This window comes from Epinephelus moara, chromosome 5 (genome assembly GCF_006386435.1).
Source record: "Epinephelus moara isolate mb chromosome 5, YSFRI_EMoa_1.0, whole genome shotgun sequence".
NCBI lineage: Eukaryota > Metazoa > Chordata > Actinopteri > Perciformes > Serranidae > Epinephelus > Epinephelus moara.
Genome location: NC_065510.1, coordinates 851026 through 867590, shown reverse-complemented (window position 1 = coordinate 867590; position 16565 = coordinate 851026). Strand labels below are relative to the sequence as shown.

Genomic DNA, 16565 nt, shown 5'->3' with positions numbered 1-16565 from the left:
TCTGGCATGAGACTGGACCTTTGTGCAAAGTTTGGTGAGTTTTCACCCATGGGAAGTATGATTTCCTCGGAAGAAGAAAGAAGAAGAATACCTAGGATTACAATAGTGTCCTGGCAGTTTAGCTGCCCGACCCCTAACTATAGAGATTTTAAAATCCCTGAAAGTGCTTATTACATTTGCACTTCCCAACGATTGTCAGCCCAAGATGTAAATAGCATTGTAGCGTCTCCTTCCTGTAGATTTCCTGTTGATGAAGTTTAGGTGGAGCTGTTACATTTGCCCGTACAGCCATGTTGGTTATCACTGCTCATCTGATCTGCAGTTTGTCTTTCATCAAGCCTCATTTTAACTCTGCTTTGATTTTGGAAAGTGATTTGTTTTCTGTGTGTCATATTATTTGTTTTCCTGAAAAGAAGAACAGGCTTATTTATCAAAATATGACAAATGACGGCAGAATGTATAAGTTAACTAACTAAATATCGGACAACCAGAGACCATCAAATTACATTAACTGTGGTCCAGTGAACATCTCCAAAAGGTCAACTTTGAGGGAGTCAAGAAGATGCATGGCACTGTATTTTCAGAGGGGTTTATATTTACGATGGCATAACAAGGCTGTCAGACACGTCCCATGTATTTTGCTGACGTGAGGATTCTATTACTTTTTGATTTTCTGTTGAAGCTCACTGGAGGCATAGCTGTTGCTCCCCAAGTCCGTCATCATTTCCAAACTTGACATGCTTTGAAAAAAGAACAGAAGCTTTGTGCACAGCATGTACACAGATGTGCAATAGCGAGAAAAAGTAAACCACAAATGTTTGTGCCTGTGACTGTACTCCCAGCCCATAAAAGGATATTTTATCAACACTGACACGAGCGGCGTGCTTCGTCGGGTGGATTTGTGTTATATTTGACACAGAATGGAGACCAAGAATGCACATATGCAGGCAAAAATACTCGGTGCAAGGCAAAAACCTCTTCGCTGCAGGGAACAAAGGAGGTCTGCACACTGTAAGGTCCAAATAAATAGTTTATTTCTCTTTTTAGCCTTTCCATCGCCTGAAGAAGATCTTGGGAATTGAAACATTGCCTTAAAAAGGAGCTGATAGTGTGCAGAGCTCCTTGGAGATCTATCACTCATGACACCTCATTACTAGGACGCAAGTCATGGCAGTGTCTCTGCAGAATCCAGATCTGTGACACGAATGTAATAAAACACACAAACAACTAACTTATGACTAAGGTCGGGACAGTTATAGAAACGACCACAACCTGAACTCTTCGGAAACTAAAAACCACGAAAAGGGAAGTGCCCATTAAAAAGGAGAAGACACACAAACAAAATGACCTTATTTTAAGATGCACTTCAGCTAGTTGTCCCACAAACACTCTATTGTGAACAGAGCCACCAGCCAGGTGCCGAGGTAGAGTCTCACGCCAGGCAAGAGGCCAAAACGTAAAGTGACCCACAGTGGAGAGAGGCTTTTAGATAATATCTTATTTAGAGTTCACTTCATTATTCAAAAAGGAAAACACATCCCTCTTGACTTGTAATATATTTCCCATTGTTTTAAAACCACTGTGCATGACATGCTCTGAGATGTTTCTAATTTGTGAGTGAGTGTATGAAGATAGCTAATCATTTCTGATATTCAGTGCTGCAGCTCTTTTTACAAACCGTTCAATTCTGGATTAAAATAACTGATTTAGCATTTAGGCATTTATCTGACACTGATCTAGAGTTACAGTGAACAAGTGGAATTGAGTGTCTCGCAAAAGGACACAGCAACAGCACACACAATGGTGTGTAAATGTATATTTACTGTAACAGAGATCAGACCCGTGACCTTTTCCAGTTACATGAAAGCAGCCAGGACATCCTGCGCTCCAACAAAACAATGTTCTTCATTTAGTGCCACCACGACTGTAGTGTCTGCTGCATTGAGCTATTTCTCTCCATGACCTGACTGGTATGAGATGTGACTGCCGCTTGACATATAGAAGTGTTACTGACTTGCTGCAGAGCATGTGTCTATTTTATAGCCTCTGTCCCACTATCACCTCAGTGCTGGTTTGTGTGAGCTCCTTGGTTTGTATACATGGTGGACTTTTACTGTTTATTGCAGCAGTTTCCTAATTAAGCCCATCAAGTCTGGTGTTAAACTACACAGACAGGAGCAGGCTGTTGACTCTATTTAGTATCTTAAACTCAAGAAAAAAATGCACAAGTACAGAGACAAAGTTGTACGAGGGTTTCGTGTGTTTAGACAGCAGAAATGTGTTTATCCTTCTCAAGTTTAATCCTTGCTTTAATACTGGCAACAAACCCGGGGGTTTACTCAGTTTTCAGGAGATATAGTTCCCAAATAAATCAGAGCAAGCTCGAGCAGGAGCAGCTGAAGGTGTGATCACACTGTATGTTTAGATCTCTAAAAGTATCCATGTCCTGCTTTGTGTTCTGGCACTTTCCCAAAGTTGTCCCAAAGACTTGTGAATTGGAGCCATTGAAAACACTTGAGCATTGTTTGCTGTGTCACAATAAGCCAGACATTGACGACCTTAACATGCACACTAATATTCCACCATTGGGAATGTGTCAGTATTCTCAGTTTGGTAAGGGTCATGTAAACCATTCCATTTCTATATTACACATTAGTCCTTTTTTGTGAATGTTGTAATTTCCAGTTGAGACTGAGGGATATACTGGCATTAATTCTGGTTTTAGGAGCATTCTTTGGACATGTATACAGCGTATCTCAGTTGGGGTTTTCCCAGCAGTTTGTGACACATGGCCTCTTGCCTGTTTACGGTCGGCTCTGTGCGTTGTTATGGACACGCTGTACACAAGCTCACTAGCCTGCAAGTCTGAGATGAATGCTGAAAAGAAAAGCCCTTATTTCTGGTCAGAAGATGAAACACACCTGCTTTTAAACATTATGAAAGACTTGGATATCAGCAGGATTTTGGGTGTGTGCAAATATCACAACACCGACCTTTTCAAGCAGGTGGTGGAGGAATGAAAGAAGGAGGCTGTGTTGTGTTGTCCAACTAGTCCGCCACCGGTGGAAAACTTTTTAAAAAAATTCTATTTTGATGCAAAGAGTGGCTCCAGCTGTTCCACTTGTCCATAGTTTGGCGTGATGAACGACATGTTAGGGCATGTTAATCGGAGTATGCACAGCTGCATTTAAACAGGAAGTTAAGTGAAATATTAATTTTCATTAGCCATTTAACGGCTTTGGAATATTTTGTTTTTTCAGAATAAGGGCATGAACCAGAATAATTTGTGCATGTACTGAGTATTGCTTATGTCTGACTTAATGCTGAACCTTTGAGAGGCCTATCTCTCTTGGCTCTTAAACATACTGTAGATAACAGAGTAAATTAGGTCGCAACTGGTAACGCTGACAGGCTTCACCCAGTGTTGAAGTTGGACTGAACCACTGAATGTAGCCTTGCATAGCTAAGCCTGACATTTTGCTTTGCTTAATGTAGTCTGGAAGGCTCACTGAGCTTTTGCTTGAGTAAGAGATATCGTCAGTGGACAAGAACCAAGATTACTTTGCAGTCGATTGCATCAGCCTGTCACCAATCAACAGATGGATTTCCTTAATACAAACATAAACTCTCCATGCATATGAAGAGATAAATGTACCAATTAGTGAGATCTAAATATTAGCTTTTATCTTTTATAAACTGGAAGATGGCTGATCCTGAACTTAAAGTGGAAAATCCTTACCCAAAGTACACAGACCTTTTTTATAGGCTTTCAGTCACATCTGTCACTGTTACCATGTGTCATGTGTGTGATCTCTAAGCAATCTCCATGACAACTGAGCTAACTCCATTCTCTGAAACATGCCAGATGTGGTCAAAAGCCTGGAAAAAGCTAATAAATGCACCTGGAGACAACTTGTTTTATGATATCAACCATCATTTTGATACCACGTAAGACCAGTGTTTTTTTCCGTCATGGCCATTCAGTTTGTGCAACCTTTTATTCATTCATCTTCTAACCGCTTCATCCTCTTGAGGGTCGCGGGGGGGCTGGAGCCTATCCCAGCTGACATCGGGCGAGAGGCAGGGTACACCCTGGACAGGTCGCCAGACTATCGCAGGGTTGACACATAGAGACAAACAACCATTCATGCTCACATTCACACCTATTCACAATTTAGAGTTATCAGTTAACCTAGTCCCCAATCTGCATGTCTTTGGACTGTGGGAGGAAGCCGGAGTGCCCGGAGAGAACCCACGCAGACACGGGGAGAACATGCAAACTCCGCACAGAAGGGCTCCCACAGCCGGGATCGAACCGGCAACCCTCTTGCTGTGAGGCGACAGTGCTAACCACCACACCACCGTGCCGCCCCTTGCAACCTTTTAATTACCTTTAAATTCTGTCATGATTTTTCAGTGGATGCTCAGGTGATGTTATGTGGACTGAGATTTCACAGTCAAAACTGAGCTTCTTACATTTAGGCTGGATTTGTCGGACAAAGGGGAAATTTTAAGATGAGCTGGTCTTTCTTCATTTTTATCATCATTAGCTTTCCCTCTTATAGTAATCTAAATGTGTAATTAGACGAAACTGTGGACTGATATTAGTAGAGCTGTGCCATGATTTCATTTGCTCATTGTTTCTTTGAGACACAAAGAAAGTCTGCCCTGAGGGATCAGATTAACAGTTAATGAAACTACGTGTTACAGTGAAAGAAAGGTTATCTTTTATTCTACAATCCTTCCCATCCCATCATGATCAGGCTTTCAAATGCTTATCAGTTTTCCGTTGGCATGGCTTCACCTCTGCCCTTTGCATGATCCCACCAGCCTCATGCAGTAGTTGACACCTGAGGCTATTTATAATGCCAGAGCAGGCAGGAGAAGGGGCAGTGTGGCCTGTCCCTCTACAGCGGCCTGTTCAGGCAACAGTACGTTTAACAGCAACTTGATGTTATTTTTGTGTACAGGAGCTGTTTACTAACAGGGACAAATCATAGGAAGTAAACACAACCAGCTTGACTTTGTGAATCTCAGAGCTGTTCTGAGGGTGGGGATATTTAGCACATTAAATTAATCCTGCTTCTTCAAATGAAATCCATACACAGATGTTATTTTATTAGTTTACTCAGCTCAGTCGTTGGCATTATACGTCTCTGCAAAATAAATTACATTTGCACGTTTCATACGTATCATATCAACATATCTAAAGTAACATAGTGTATGACCTCACTTTTTCATATGGAGGTGGAGAGGTTGGTGTTAGCAGTGACACCTCAGTGAGGTACACTGCGTTCAAGACCAGCAAACAACAAAGCTGTGATTTAGTGTCTTTGCTCATTTTCCAGCTGCTTTTCAGGCACCAAATGTGGGTGTTTTGTTTCGACCTGTTGCTGTGTTTCCAGCTTTTCAGTCACAAAAAAGTGCTTGTTCTTTAATCAAGGCGTCACGGATTTTCCTGCTGGGATAGTGGCATGAGAAGCGACTGGTTGTTATCAAGACGTTGCTGCTTTACCGGCAAGGATGGTGCCCCCAAATCGGGTATTTAAGGCCAAAACAGGAGCCTTTCCTGCAGTGGCGTAAGGTAGTTACAATGGGCCCCAGTGCACGCTATTATGAGGGGCCCTATTACGCCCTAGTTACACACACACAGTTTTAGGTGTATATATATTTTAGCAACAGTGTGTCTTACTGCCACTTTTATGTTACATCCACTTGCAGATACTTGATATTGGACACATTAACATACATATTACACAGCAATCATCATTACATATCTGTATAAGACAAATCTACAAAATAAAATAGGAAATTATTAGTTTAACTTGATAATTTTATATTGGTAAATTATAGTTTTTTTTTAAATAGTTTGTGTAGAATAAGTTTATAATTTGTTATAAATTCACTGTTTCACAAAACCAGAAAACTATGATGGATGACTTATTTAGGGCATGTATGGAAAATAGCACCATTTTTGTTTTAATGTGAGTTCTTCTTTGAACACGGGCATATTTCCAGGTGGCAGTCGGGCCCCTCCACCCCATGGGCCCCAGTGCAACCGCACTGCCTGCACTGTCTATATTTACGCCCCTGCTTTCCTGACCATAACTAAGTGTTTTTTGTACTTAGACATAACCTCACATTAATGTTAGTGTTTCTGAAATGTAAACTTTCTACAAATGCAACTATAACATATCTGTGGTTGGAGTATGTCATCTCAAACTCTCATATTTCTGTTGTATTTCTTTTGTAATTTTTTTAAATTTAGATTTTATGCACAACGTTAATTGATGTGGCAGTATATGTGGTGATTATCAGTTTAAAGTTAAATTACACAGCAACTGTAGCATATTGTGAGCCTTTGAAATATCACTCACAGGTATAGCTAAACCTTTTCTATCTTTGATGTGGGAATTGCCAGTTTTCATTTCAACAAAATCAGCTCCGCACAGTCATGATCATAATGTGATGCAGTCAGTTTGTCCCTACTGTCTGGAAAAAGCCTGAGCTGATATCAGGCCAATCCTCAGACAGTCATAAATATCTAATGCGCAAATGGTTTTTAATAGATTATATAAGCCATTACATTTTCTCCCATTACATTCAGATCAATAAAAGTGACATTAAGAGATGTTCAGGCTCATGTTATGGGATGAATACAGAGTGTGACGAGGCTGCTTGAACTGTTTGAACTAAAACAATAGTGATCTACTGAGTTCAAAACCAGAGCACAACAGAAAGAGGTTGTCGTCACACAACAGGCCTGCCGATTTTACCACATCAGCACATTGTTTATAGACAGATAGAAACAGGATGTATGAGGCGGTGCTTTAACACTTGTACAGTATAGAGAGAACGGTGTATAACGTAAAGACGCCGTGATCTTTGTTAAATATCAACACTGTTGTTATCGATGTCTGAATGAAATCACTTTGCCGTTAATGTGATCGAATTTGTAGCTTGCATTGCTTTGAAAAAATGACTTTCCTGGTGTTTTTATTGTTGCTTTTTATATGAATAGTTACGACACTGTGGAAATTCTTACATTTTCGGAAGATGTTTTTTCGATACTTTTATTATGACCTGGTCTTTTCAGCGTTTTAAACTAAAGCACTGTTTTCTTTTTCAACATATCTGAATATATCACTGACAAGAATGTGTAACATAGAATTAAATTATTCCTGTGTGTACTTTTCTAGCGGTTACTTGCTGAACTTATGGACTACTCCTGGCAAGGGACACATCAGAGTTTCCTTCAGTAATGGGACACCAAGAGGTGACGTTAAGGAGTGGCAGGTAATTCAATATTTAATTAATATTTAACTTCCAGCTGTATATTTTTAAACAGAACATGACCTCCAATTAATACCTGATAGAGTAAAGCAAGTTAGCAGCCACTCAGCAAGTTGATTAAGTTTTTCATTAAGCTGTTGAACATGTTTAAGCTCCTCCCCCTGATTTTGATGAAGTGCTTTATAGAGTCGCCAAATCCCCCAATTCTCTCTCAGCACGCTATTTGTGATGTTTGAAACCCCTAATAGTATCAAAAGTGAGCTGAGCCCAGTTTCCTAAAAGCCTCTTAGGAATAAAACAATCTTGTTAGTCTGTGTGTTCAATTCATCCAAGAGTTTAGACTGTTTTGCTCAGCAGGAACCTTGAAGAGGTTTTGGGATCTGTGAGCAGTGTTAGACCAAAATCAAGAAGGGTGTCTTTAAACACATATTTAGTCACGCTGATCTGTTTCTGTACCTGATCCATCAGGGATGGACCTGACGAAGGTGGGCAGCATCTTGACGGTGGCGGTGGGGCTGGTGTCACGGCCGAGCCCGTTCTCCATTTCCCTGCGGAACCTGTTCATGACATCCTTCAGCGTCTCGTCCGAGAAACGCATGGAGTACAGGTACTTGTCGATCTGAAGGGACAGACACGGAACACAAACATGAGGCGTCAGGGGGCATCAAAATGGGACAAATTAACAACATAAATTGTTTTTTTACACACAGTAAAGACATAACAGATTTGAAGATAAAACAAAACCAAGGAGGTGCAGTTAGGGAGGGGTTAGGTGATTTTATGGTGTGAAATTCACCTTTTTAAAAAGTAGTTCTAACCAGCAGTTTAACCACAGCGTGCAAGGTATAATAAACTGTTGGTGACAATTGAAGCTTTAACAGTGTTTCATGCTGTTACTGGTTAACTCACTGGTGAAGTTAAACTGACTTTACCTTAACTTAACTCAACAATAACTCCAGATGACCATTTGAACACTGGCTACCATTTTTGTCCTTTGGTATGTCAAACACAATAACACACTGTGAGGCATCCTGACAAAGGAAATAGTTTGAGTACCTCATCATTTATATTGATTTATAAGGACACCTCAGGTTGTTTGTAATACTTAGTTAACTAATTGCATTGCTGGCATGTTGGGAGATCGGGTATTGAGGCTTAGCGGTAGTTAAAATCCAATAAATTGATTCACTTAACACAAAGCTCCGCCTATTGTGAGAGGGAGCCTGAGCCAGGACACTGATGTAGGAACATGTTAACATGAGACAAAAGCTACAAAAGTACTGCAGTACAACTAAAGGTAGAGATACCATGACTGAGTACAGTGCATTTTATATAATGCAATAAAATCAATGCAGCAACATAATAATCACTTGGTTAAAAAAGCAACATTGTGCAGTTTAATTGCAGGTAAAGCATCTTATTACTGGAATGTCTGTTAGGGGGGATTTGCCCTGCACATTCACTGTTATTGTTACATAATCGCACAGTGTGTGCCATTTGGCACACCGCAGCTCAGGGATTCTTCTTGTGCCATGAAACACAAACCACACACTTGTTTCTCATCAGGCTACTCTGTGGAATTACTGTTATTAGCTTCTCAAAAGGATAACGCCATGTGAAGTCCAATAACTTCAAATGCAAATGCAGTTTGATTTTGTCATTCAGTCTATTATTTGACTTGTTTAACTCAACTTAATTTTCTTCCTATAAACTAACACAAAAACAGCATCACATACATTTTGCATCTGCTTCTTGCAACATTTAATCAGCGTTATATGAATCCCATACTGGGTTAAATACTCAAACCCAAGGCACTGTGTTATTTATGGCTGCACCATTACATCAAATGGAAACTTTATATTTCCCCTAAATTTAGCCTGGCATATTGATTTTCTCTGGATACTTTGGAATCTCCAACACTTTTCAATGAGGTGCTGTGTGTTTGGACAGTGCTGGGCTGTTCTAGATGAGTTTGTGAAGAGGAATATCAGGGGTTAAATGTGTATATTCTTTGTTATAATGCTAATTCTGCCCCCTTTTTTGTTAATATTATCACACCTCTATAACAGACCGAGAGTGATTTTGGCTTAATTACAATTTTAAAAACTTGTACTTTACTTGAGTATTTCCATTTCACTGTGTGCTACTTTATACATCCACTCCACTACATTTTGGAGGTAGATATTGTACTTTTTACTCCACTACATTTATTCAGTAACTTTGGGTAGTAGTTACTTTGCAGATTTAGATCATTAATCCATCCATCCATCCATAAATCCATTTTCGGTCACCGCTGAGCCTTTGCAAGGTCGCGGTTGGGCTGGCGATCTACAAAATATAAACCAACTAATACATTATGATGTATTATAACAGATCAAGCTACCCAGCATTATATAAAGTAATTAAATACAGCTCCACCTTTACCAGCTGTAACATTTAGAGTGATAAACACATTCATGGACAAATTATTATTATTTAGTTCTATAATATATATGACTCTGAAGTCAACACTTTAAGCATATTATTTTTGGCACTTTGGGCATATTTTGATGCCCACACTTAAGTACTTAAGTAAAAGATCTGAACACTTCTTCCACCACTGCTGCTAAATGTGACTACATTTCTTAATATGGTATGTAGTGTAGCAGATACACATGGTGGGAAAGCTTTCATCCTTTGAAGGACCCGGGTCACCTCATAGAGACCGTAGTAAATTCCACCAAGCCCATTTTAGCAGAGGCACGTGCAGCTACTGCACTGTGACATCATGCATGTCATCATCAATCTCCCCCTCCCCTTCCCCCTCCCCCTCCATCTCATCTGAGTAACCCCCCCCCCCGGGAACATCTCCTCAGCGTCCCATGCAGTGGCTAATTTCTACTAAACCAAAGGTCGGTTTCTATACATGACNCCCTCCCCTTCCCCTCCCCCTCCATCTCATCTGAGTAACCAATCCCCCCCCCCCCCGGGAACATCTCCTCAGCGTCCCATGCAGTGGCTAATTTCTACTAAACCAAAGGTCGGTTTCTATACATGACCAGAGGCTACATTCCAGCTCAGGTTTCATCTGTGTTCTGCTAATGAGTTTATGTTGTCTTTGCCAGAGGTAATTCGACAATAAGTGAGTTAACAGAGGAAAGATGAAACAGGAGAGAAAGGAAGAGAAAGAGAGTGGAGTAAGCAGCCAGTGAGGGAGGTGATCGCAGAGCTCACGACTTTTCCCAACATCCCCCCACAGACACCTGTCTGCTTCAGACGCCCTGGCAACCGACGCTCCAGAAACACTCTCTCTATAATGAGGGTCTGTCTGCAGCACATCACCATCACTGACTACAAACCCTCTCAAGGACATCCATGTCAAACACTACTAACCCCTGAGAAACTAAAACAGAGTTAAATCCAAATTAGAGTTCATCATGGCCTCTTCCTGCTCCTCTGCTTCCCAAATGCTGCATCCTCCTCTCACAGCCTGATACGCCCCACAGGCACAGTGCTGACATGCAGCTACTGTTACCCGGCACCCATGGCTGTCCACAAGCCTGCTGTCACATTACACACCTCTCTAGTCCAACACATAAGGTCAACTGTGGCAGTTTACTTTCACTCGCCTTTTTGAGTTGATCATCCTTCAACTCGGTGAAGTAGTAGGCCAGAAGCTGAGCCGCTATCATCTTGCCTGCACGACCGCTAGGAGCTGTCAGCGACTACGAGGTGGTTGGAGAGTAAAGAAGGAGGGGAAGGAAGGCTGCCGTCCGTTCTCTCTCCTGTTCCCCCCACGCTGATCCCTCTTTATCCTGAAGTAGAGGAAGAAGCAGGTCTGAGCTGAGCACTGTGGCAAGGCAAGGTGAAAAGGAAAAAAACCTGGTGAAACAAGAGTGCAGTGGCAGCCTTGCCTGCTAGTCTGCGACAGGCATACACTTACAGCCTCACACACACACACACACACACACACACTTAAACACACACACACACAGAGGCTGGGTTTGGCCGTGTCTCCTCCCTCTGAGCTGCTAGCTCCCTGTTGGCTCTGGGGAGATGCAGCGGCTCCACACTGGAATGGTGGTTCTGCTATGCCCTGCCCCCACTTAGTGGTCTGATTGGCTGAGCTGGGGGATATGAAGGAGAGGAAGAAGGGGAGGGGTGGATGAAAGGAGGAGGGGGCTTCTCCTACAGCAGCAGGGGAGTGAGGACTAGAGAAAGAGGAGGAGGGGGGGGGGGGGGGGCGGTTGTGAGCTGAACAGGAAGCTGCATCTGCATGATAACCTGCCTCTCTCCTCCCATCAGCATGGAGAGGCAAAGACTTCCCCCGGCCGGCACGTCTTGCACGTTGCCATGGAGGTGTACGTGCAGAGGGGCAAGGCAACCACACGATGATGTCATCATCCATCGTCCTGCTGCATCGCACTCAGCATCAGCTACAGGCTGAAGGGCATCAGAGACAAGCTGCAACATCCAACCATCTCGTATCGGCTCCTCACATGCGACATTTAGTGGAACAGGCTGAGGGTTTCTTATCTCCTGCAACACTCTCCCCTCCCACAGCAACGACTGCCAAATCCCCCTGAGCAAGGCGTCCAAACACACGCCGGAGAGCTTGCATGTTGGCACGTAGTTGCTTGAAACTTTGGTTGATAACGACAATACCCAGACCCTCTACTGAATGACTTATGGTGACTCACGGGCTAATGTCTCAACAGAATCTGGAAAAACTTGTCTGTACATTTATTTTCAGTAGACCCCACTACTGTAACAGTGTCTGTACAGGTCTCCCTAAAAAACAGCTGTGGCTGATTCACAACACTGCTGCTGAAGTCCTCACCAGAAAGCAGATATCATCACTCCAGTTCTGAGGTCTTTACACTGGCTTTCTGTCTTCTGTTTCACCATGGACGCCTCTCAGGTCTGCTGGGACAGGTCTGCTTTGTGTCCCTGGAGTCAAGACTTAACATAAAGAAGCAGTGTTTAGTTTTTTGCACCACATTCCTGGAACAAACTCCCAGAAAACTGCAGGTCTGCTGCAACTTTAACTTCTTATAAGTCAAGGCTGAAGACTTTTCTCTTTGCCGCAGCCTTTTATTCTTGTATTTTATACCTGTTTTAGTCTTGTTCTTAATTTTATTTTCTATCCTCTAGCTTTTTATTGCCGTTATAAAGTGTGCTGCCAAAATGCGCTGTATATTCTTGACCTCGGGAAGGTGTAAAACATTCTAAACACAAGGTGCAATCACTCAGCTATATCAGGAGTTTTCAGTAATACCCCCACAGACTTCTATAAACGTATTTTGGTACACACAGTGCATACATTTTTTACCAACTTACCACTCTGTGGTGTTTAGACTAAAAATGTAAGAGGGGTAACTCAAATAACTCAAACTCAAATAGCATAAAGAGCAGGGTAAAAATACCTGCTCTTCTGTCCATCACAAACAGCTGTTTAGGGGTATGGTTACTGCTCAGGGTTGTGGTATAGAGACTGCCCATGCTTTTAATAACATTGGATTATCAGGAATGCTTGAATTATGTTCAACATAGCAAGAAAGAGTGAGAGTAATGCCCAAAGTAACAAATACACTTACGCTCCTCAAACAAAACAATGAGAAAAAAAAAAAAAGCTCAAGTGGAAATGGATTCTCATTTTTTCTGTTTGTAGTTACTTGCTTAATATTAACTCTAACCATGTTTGGAAGATGTTTGTTGACAATGAAACATTTTAGAAAACCCAAAAAATTGCTACGCTTCAGAGTGTGGCATTTAAAAAACGTTCTTGCCACCAACTGTTGAAGGCGGGCAGAGAGTGCTGTTGAATGTCGTGCCTTCAGAGTACCTTACATGTATAACATATTTAAGATGATGTAGGGATCTTATTTGATAGATCTTATTGCACATTATCATTGTAACTTATGGTTTTGCGTGTATTAATCTGACCAAATGTTCTGTGTTTTTGGGGTGCTGGTGGCTTAGTGGCAGAGCAGGCGCCCCATGTACAAGGCTGTTGCCGCAGCGGCCTGGGTTTGAATCCAGCCTGTGGCCCTTTGCTGCATGTCATCCCCCCTCTCTCTCTCCCCCCTCACACTTACATGTCCTGTCCAATAAAGGCAAAATGCCCCAAAAAAAAGTGTTCCGTCTTTTTGGTTTGTTTGTTTCTTTAGTTTTATTTGCTGTACTTTTTTTCCTCTCCTGTGGATTTCATAATGTATCCATCCTCAACTTATTTTAAAAGTTAGAACTAATAAATATATTGTCCAAATAGAAGTTGCTTCACATAACAGAAATGTATTAGCTACACACAACTGGCACAAAAGTTAAAAAAAAGTATGTGAATGGTTGCTCAGAGCAAAACAACAAAAACATGACATAACCGCCAAAACAGTGCTCTTGTACATAGAGTATACATTATATTACTGGTATATTGGAAAGTACTGGTCTTCTGAGCCATGTGGTAAAGCTTTCCGTTCTGCCAGGTAGTTCATTACATTCAGTTGAAACTCCTGTTAAACAGTGACTGATTAAAAGACTCGTATAAAAGCTTGTGGAGCTGAGAAGAAGAGGAAATTGGGACAGATTGTATTTCACTTTTTAGTTTTGATATTTCAGTCGCAGTGTTCATATCTATCACCGGTGTTTTTTCCTCTGTATCAGTGGTTTTGAGCCTTACTCTCTTTACGTGAGTAATAGGGAATTTATACTTCTGCGTTGAATCAATGCCGAAGCTATGGCGTAGGCTCCACGTCGACGCCTTAACCTACGTTGTAGCCTGACGTGCACCTCCCCAGAAATGTAACTATGCGTCGAGGTGACACAGACTGAGCTGAAACCATTTCCTTCAGTGGAAACGAAGCTTTTACTTACTTTTATTTCACAGATAAGAAACAATAAATTGTGAAGACAGTCCACTAAAATAGTATTTTAAGTCATGTGTGTGATTTATCCTGGCTTCATATGAGAAGAGGAAATCTCCACTCGTCGCTAAGCTAATTTATACAATGTAAACTGCCATAGGTTGGCGCTAATAACGTTAGCATTTTGCATTTGTTTGGAAAACATGTTTAGTATGACAGCTGTTTTGTCGGTAAATCTTGTGAGATGTAATGGAGCCAAATTGAGTGCCGTTACCTTTGTTAAATGTTGCTGTTGTCCCTGGTTTTATATGAGAGCAGGAAAAGACCGAGTTGCTAGGCTAATTTATACAATGTAAGATGCCATAGGCTTGTGCTAATAACGTTAGCTTGTTGTATCTCTGGGGAAAATGCTGCGAGTTATAGTGAAGCTGATTTGTGTACTTGTGTTTGAAATGGTCTCTATGAAGTCATGTTTTATGTGTGTTTTGAATCAATTAAACTTTACAGCACTTCACAGAAACCTCCACCGCCGACTAGCGTTTTGGAGGTGTAACTGCAGAGTGACACAGACACACCACGGCATCAGTATGAATACTCACAACAGCGTAGGCTACAGCGTAGGGTCTGCTGCGCAAGTATAAATCCTGCTTAACTCTTTTTTGTAAGACTTTGGGGTTATCAATAAAGTCAGCACTTACTGTTTTTTTAAAGCCCAGTTTGACCTCAGCACTGCTGCAGAATGTGATTGGTTACCATAGCAACCAGACTTGGGGAATCTGCTGGATCCTATAAGAACTATAAGAGAATAACTAGAGATCATTGAGACAATAAGCATCCCTCCATCCTCTCACATGTGCTGATGTGTGTTTTGTCTGCAGTAATATTATTGAATGCTCTATGGAAAATATCTCCTGCTTGTGGCACAGTTTAAAAAAGGTCTGCTTTAAGTTGTCACGTGGTTTGAAGCCCCTCGTCGTGTTGCTGTTGAGGCCTGATGCAACAAATCTCAGTGTTGCTATACATAGTCAGAGACCCCTCCCCTCTCCCCCCTGCAGCTCCGTTACGTCACCACGTTCTGCGTAAAATGACCCATGTCTGCTGATTCAATGACGTGCAAAGCCTCTGACGTTCCTCTTTTTTCCCCCCTGAACCGCTGCGATTCAGGACTTCCTTCACTGATTCCCCCCTATCCTGCCCACAGTGCCCCTCCCTTTCCTCCCCTGTCCCATCTTCTGCCGGCTGTAACCACCAGTCAGTGAGTGCATGAATGAAAAGAACAGCTTCCCAGTACCGATCTTCCCCCTCCTCTGTGCCTCAGGAGAGCAGCTCAGAAAGGAGACAGAGAGGAGGGAGGGCTCTGCATTCATTCACTCCCCACACCAGGCAGAATGTCCAGCCTGGTGTCATGGCTGCCTCAGGGTGACCTTCTCTACTGACCTTCACATTTGTAGTTAATTCAGTGTCCCTACTGACAGAGCCTGCTGACACACAAACCCAGCAAGCCTGCTTTTCTTTGCAACATGGTTATGTAAGCAGTAAACTGATGCTTTTAAGAAAGGTGCCGATCAAAGTGAAACTCAGGTGTTAATCTTGAAAAATTGACTGACTAATTTTAGCTTTTAAAAAAATTAATGTTTGTTTATTAAGATCCCTATAAGCTTTTGCATTGCAGCAGCTATTTTTCCTGGAGTCCACACCCTTTATATGGTGACAATACACAGGTACACATTCACACTACTCATCTCTAACATAACACATCCTAATGCACGTCTGCTGTGAATAAACACTTAACAATTGACACAGATTACATAACGCAAACACAATTCAATTTTATTAATAAAGCCCAATATCACAAATCACAATTTGCCTCAGAGGGCGTTACAGCATACGACATCCCTCTGTCCTTTGACCCTCACGGCAGAGGAGGAAAACTCCCCCCAAAAAAACCCTTTAACGGGGGGAAAAAGGTAGAAACCTCTATGTGACAATAATGATTATGTGTGTATAATAACAGTAGAAGTATGACTATTAATAATAGCAGTAGTAGGAGGCGTCTGGCAGGACCACGGCAGCAGCACAACCACGACACACGATCCAAGCGTAGCTGCGATTCAAGGTAACCTGCAAGACGGTGGAGCACAAAGGCTCTCTAGAAGCAGCAGAGTTAGTGACATGCAGTAATAGGACACTGAAGAAGAACAAGCTTTTCAGCATCTGAGAGCAAGAGACAGAGAAAGAGGGAAGGGGCTCAGTGTGTCGTAGGAGGTCCTCCGGCAGACTAGGCCTAAGTCAGCCTAATTAGGGGCTGGTCCAAGGTAAGCCTGAGCCAGCCCTAACTATAAGCTTTATCAAAAAGGAAAGTCTTAAGTCTAGTCTTAAATGTGGAGACGGAAACAGGAAGATGATTCCACAGGAGAGGAGCCTGATAGCTGA

The 16565-nt window shown here is 42.0% G+C and overlaps 1 protein-coding gene across 1 annotated transcript in view; it reads right to left on the bottom strand.

Annotated features, from left to right (window-relative positions):
- The window catches only part of LOC126389626 (hexokinase-1-like), a 30129-nt gene extending 18763 nt beyond the window's left edge, over positions 1–11366 (bottom strand). The window contains exons 1-3 of the mRNA XM_050043319.1: positions 11187–11366; positions 10902–11087; positions 7750–7912 (exon numbers count right to left, since the gene is read on the bottom strand). Of these exons, the coding sequence (XP_049899276.1) occupies positions 7750–7912; positions 10902–10964 (226 nt within the window). The 5' untranslated portion in view covers positions 10965–11087; positions 11187–11366. The remainder of the gene's footprint in view (positions 1–7749; positions 7913–10901; positions 11088–11186) is intronic.
- Positions 11367–16565: the final 5199 nt, after the last annotated feature.